The sequence below is a fragment of the Cannabis sativa genome, chromosome 5, assembly GCF_029168945.1.
Source record: "Cannabis sativa cultivar Pink pepper isolate KNU-18-1 chromosome 5, ASM2916894v1, whole genome shotgun sequence".
NCBI classification, from domain to species: Eukaryota; Viridiplantae; Streptophyta; class Magnoliopsida; order Rosales; family Cannabaceae; genus Cannabis; species Cannabis sativa.
This window is the reverse complement of record NC_083605.1, coordinates 17,789,324-17,794,756: the sequence shown is the minus strand read 5'-3', so window position 1 is coordinate 17,794,756 and position 5,433 is coordinate 17,789,324. Positions and strand designations below refer to the sequence as shown.

The following is a 5,433-nucleotide window of genomic DNA, read 5'->3' as shown; positions in this document are numbered from 1 at the left end:
TGCACTCAAACCCTATCGTTTTAAGGAAAATAACAACAAACTGAGAAATAAAATAATAAAATCACCCATTTCGAAGTCAGGCAAACCTGTTTAAATTCTTTCTCATCTTACGTGGTAAACGCCAACCCAATCCAGTTGAATCATAAATTAGTTTTTATCAGAATCTTAGCACGTATATAGATGTAGAGCTATATTATACATTTAAAAAATCCTTCTCTATTTTCAAATTATTTTAATATTTAAAAATTATATATCAAGTGATGAAAGATTTGGGAAGTGGCATGAATATACGAGTTGTTCGTCGTCTTGTTCGACTAAGATAAATAATATATCGATATCAATGCCCTGTACACATCACAATATAGTGTGATACTAAGGACAAGAAAATGGAAGAACATAAGATTTTTTTTTTATTTTTATTAAATAAATCTGTGTGTTTAGACATCCTGGCACGTAATTATTATCAATAAGCTTTCTCAAGTAAATTATAAGTTCTTAATTATTTAAATATTAATCCCAACTCTGTCTGATCATGCAATTTGTCGTGTTATGGTTCGAATAGAAATCAAAGCCAGCTTGAAATATTTAACGCGAAGCTAATATGTTATAATTATTACAATCTTATTTTATTTTCCCCTATCATTATTAACATTTCAATAATCAATTAATAGGTAGATACTATATGATCCCATTAATTGTTATATTTAAATCTTCTTACTACAGCTGAAAAGTAATTGTTATATTTTTGTCCTTAGCTAGCAAAATGAAAATCACGCAAAGGACAGAAACGTAATTTAATTTAATAGCAGCAATCAAACACATATAAATAAATAACGGTAGACTAGAAATAGACCTCTAACAGATAGAGCTATAGAGCTAGCAAAACAACAAAATTTTGATGTGTGATTGGACTAATTTAATAGTGGTTGCTTAAGCAATATTAATTTAAATTATTAACGAGAGCAAACAATTTCTAATGTAGCTTTCTTTGTTTGGCCGATGTGCGTTAATAAATAAATTATATAATAGAATTAAGTTTACTCACTTTGATCACCTGTTCTATACAATTTTATTTCTGCTCAAACCCTGTTATTAATTAAATAGATAAATTATATAAACACCCCTCTATAGTAAAAAGTCTCTATCTAAATAATATTTCAATAACTTTTTGGAGGAATGCAACAATCTACTCTGTTTGGAAAAATTGAAAAAAAGTTTATTGGGATAATATGTTGTTTCTCCTATTCATGTAAGTGTGCATAGAGTAAAACATGATGTATACAATAGAATTTTGTTGTTTCTGCAGTCCAAAGTGAGCTTAAGAGGAGTTGGTTTAGGCAGCTCTCTTTTATTAACTGTAATTGCTCCCTAATTTGCTTAAAAAGTGCCAGGTTTTGTAAATTCTTTGGTTGATTGAGTGAAGCTCTAATTTACCAAAGGAAAAATGTCTTAATAACTTTATGCTTATGTTTGAAAGTTTGAATTTGACAGGGGAAAAGAAAATGATAAGGATAATGTAGTAAAAAAATTAAAAAAAAAAATAGAAAAACTAAAATTTTCATATTGGACGAGGAAAGAAAAATTGCATGGAAGAAAATTTGATTTAACAAAATAATCCATACTAAATATTTAAATTGATTATTTTTCACACGTTAATTTTTAATTTTTTTTTTAATTTTCATGTAATAGAAGAATTTTAAAAATTTATTAACATATACCTGAACCTGAAGAATTTTTTATTTTTTTACAGATTTCGGTAAACAACTCAATGTTCTTTTTTAATTTTTTTTTATAGTTTATTTATACATGTCATGATGTTAGTTTCTTGATTATTGTTTGTTGAGTTTTATATAGTTTAGTTATAGTTGATTAATAGTTGCTGTGATGTTGAATTTTCGTTATTTTATAACTATTTTTTTACTTTTTGTTGGGCAAATCGTATTTGTATAATTTTGAAACTTTAAAATCTTACTTTTATAAATAAGAACTTTAGATTGTAAAATTATAAATAAAACATATTTTATTTTATATAAAAAAATCCTATTTTTTTGTATATTTGTTTAATCTTTTTCCTTCTTTTCTTAAAATTTAACTTTCAAACAAAGGTGTTCATTAGACCATATCTTGATCCAATTATATATTGGGTGTTATAGATTTTGTCATCTAATCTGATTAAATTAATTTCAGTCATTCAATCGATCCAGCATCTATTTAGTTATTAGATTCGATCGATTATATCCATTAGATGTATTTCATGTATATTTATTTATTTAATTTGAGTTCATCCAATATTTTAAACCTAGTATTTTTTTTGATCAGATTGAATTGGATCTATTTAATATTTTAGATTCAGTATGTATTGGATTGGAATAGATCCATCTAATCTCAAAAAAGAGAGTAAAATTTTAATGTTAATTTTAATACATGTATATACACTATTTAAAATCTAATTACTCAAAGTAAATAAAAATATTAATTGGTTCGATTAGATGTTGAATGTATTTAATTTCTGGATACCCCATGGAACATCTAATCCAATCCAATTAGATTCTCTAAAATAACATCTAATCCGATCAGATAACAATTAGACATCTATAACAGCTCAGTGAGCTAGAACAACAAGAAGAAGAAAACAGAGAAAAACAGAATGAAAAATATCAATTGGATTGAATGAATCAATGAATACAGTCACCAATGTTTGTTACTTATACTCAGTAACAAAGAAGCAAATAATGCAGCAACAATCAACAACCAAATGACAGCTGGATTAACAAATGACAGCTGGACAAAACCAAAATATCCTAACTAACTCAAAACTAACTCTGAAACTCCCCCTCAAGATGGAGCAAATATGTTCTTCAATCCCATCTTGTCTTTAAAGTTGTTGAATTGGTTAGGAAAAAGTGGTTTAGTTAGAATATCTGCCACTTGATCTCTTGTGGAAACATGAACTGTCTTTATCACACCTTGTTGCACCTTTTCTCGAACTAGATGACAGTCAATCTCTATATGCTTTGTTCTCTCGTGAAAAACTGGATTTGCTGCAATATGTTGGGCTGACTTGTTATCACAATAGAGTAAGGCAGGTCCTACATGTTCAATCTGTAGCTCTTTGAGGATAGAAAGCAACCAAACCACTTCACAAGTGGTATTGGCCAGGGCTCTGTATTCTGCCTCAGCAGAGGACCTTGAGACCGTGTGTTGTTTCTTGCTTTTCCAAGAGATGATGGACGTTCCAACAAAAATGCAAAAGCCAGTTGTTGACCTTCTTGTATCTGGACAAGCTGCCCAATCTGAATCAGTATAAGCATGTAACTTCACTTCAGAATTGGTAGCAAAGAAAATTCCTTGTCCAGGAGTCCCTTTAACATATTGAAGAACTCTTTGTGCTGCATGTAGATGAGTGACTCTAGGTGTGCACAAAAACTGGCTTAGCTTGTTTACTGAGTAGGAAATATCAGGCCTTGTGATGGTCAAATATTGTAGCTTTCCCACTATTCTTCTATATAACGTTGGATCGGCCAACTTCTCTTTCTCATCAAGCCCAAGTTTGAGATTTGCTTCCATTGGTGTACTCACTGGCTTGGAACCTAGATAACCTAGGTCTTCCAACAATTGAAGTGCATAAGGTCTTTGTGAAACAAAAATCCCTTTCTCAGACCTAGCAACCTCAAGTCCTAGGAAATATCTCAAATTTCCTAAGTCTTTTAGCTGAAATCTTGTATGTAATCTTGCTTTGAGTGCTTCAAGTTCCACGAGATTGTTGCTAGCAAGAATTACATCATCAACATAAACCAATAGAAATATGAAATTTCCATTGAAATGTTTGATGAACAAGGAGTGATCAGTAGCTGAATGGTGAAATCCTTCATCATGCAAAGCACTAGAAAACTTGGCAAACCATTGTCTTGAAGCTTGCTTCAGTCCATACAATGATTTTTGCAGTTTACAGACAACATTTGGTGGCAACTCCCCCTTAGGTCTATACCCTTGAGGTATAGACATATACACATCTTTATGGAGGTCACCATGTAGAAAGGCATTGTTTACATCTAATTGATGTAAATGCCATCCATGAATGGCAGCAAGAGAGAGAACTAACTTCACAGTAACAAGCTTAGTCACCGGGGCAAAAGTATCTAGTCAATCCCTTCTTGTTGGTTGTAGCCCTTAGCTACCAACCGAGCTTTAAACCTTTCTACACTCCCATCTGCATTGAGTTTGATTTTATAAACCCATTTAGAACCAATGACATGGTGTCCTTCGGGTAGAGAGACAATAATCCATGTATGATTCTTCTCTAGAGCCTCTATCTCAGTGTCCATAGCATTATCCCAAACCGGGATTCCATGAGCTTGGTGGAAGAATTCAGGTTCAGAGTGACTCAAAATGGCCAGAACAGCAGCTCGAAATGCTGAAGACAGCTTGTTGTAACCAATAACCTGAGATAAAGGGTGAGTGGTGACAAAAGAGACTTTAGCAATCTTAGATAAATTGGTAGAAGCAAGATAACAATGATATTCATTCAAGTAAGATGGTTTGTTGACTGCTCTTCATGATCTGGTATGCGAAATATCATTAGGAGAAAAATCTGGTGTAGCATTTAGATCAGAAATTACAGTTGGCTCAACAAATTCAGGTTGAGACAACTCACCTGAGGCTGGAACAGAAGAATTCGAGTGTTCTGCAGCAGCTGGTGTAAATTCTGGTGTAAGAACAGATGAAAATTCTGCCAGATTTTGTGCATTGTGTGGTGAATGAGAAAAAAAATTCTCATAGGCAGGGGGGATACCTCCAGTGGAAACAAATGGAAAAATATGCTCATAAAAATAAACATCTCGAGAAATAAAAATGAGATTTTTGTTTAAGTCAAGCAACTTGTAACCTTTGACACCTGGAGGATATCCTAAAAAAATGCAAGGGGCTGATCTAGGTGAGAATTTTGACCTAGATTGGCTCAAAGTACAAGCATAAGCTAGACACCCAAAAGCTTTCAAATGATCATAAGATGGCTCTTTAGAATGAAGAATAGCATATGGTGTCTTATTTTTGAGATTAGGTGTAGGTGTTCTATTGATTAGATAGGCTGCAGTAGCCACACATTCTCCCCAATACACCAAAGGAATGTAGGATTGAAAAAGTAAAGCCCTAGCCACATTGAGTAAATGCTGGTGCTTTCTCTCAACAACAGAGTTTTGTTGAGGTCTTTGCACACAAGAATGATAATGCATGATCCCAAGTTTATTGAACAATTCTCTAAACTGTAACTCTTTTGCATTATCAGACCTCATACCCTTAATGGTCTTACCAAACTGATTTTGAATAAGAGTAATGAATTGAGGGATAGCATGCTGAGCATCAGATTTTTGTTTGATGAGTTTGATCCATGTATATCTGGAACAATCATCAACAATGGTAATGAAATACTTATAC

General features: G+C 32.2%; 1 protein-coding gene across 1 annotated transcript; it reads right to left on the bottom strand.

Moving 5' to 3' along the window:
* Positions 1-2,835: 2,835 nt before the first annotated feature.
* Positions 2,836-4,005, bottom strand: LOC133038187 (uncharacterized mitochondrial protein AtMg00810-like). The gene has a single exon (XM_061116271.1). It carries the CDS (start codon positions 4,003-4,005, stop codon positions 2,836-2,838), a length of 1,170 nt encoding a protein of 389 aa, XP_060972254.1.
* Between the last annotated feature and the right edge of the window lie 1,428 nt (positions 4,006-5,433).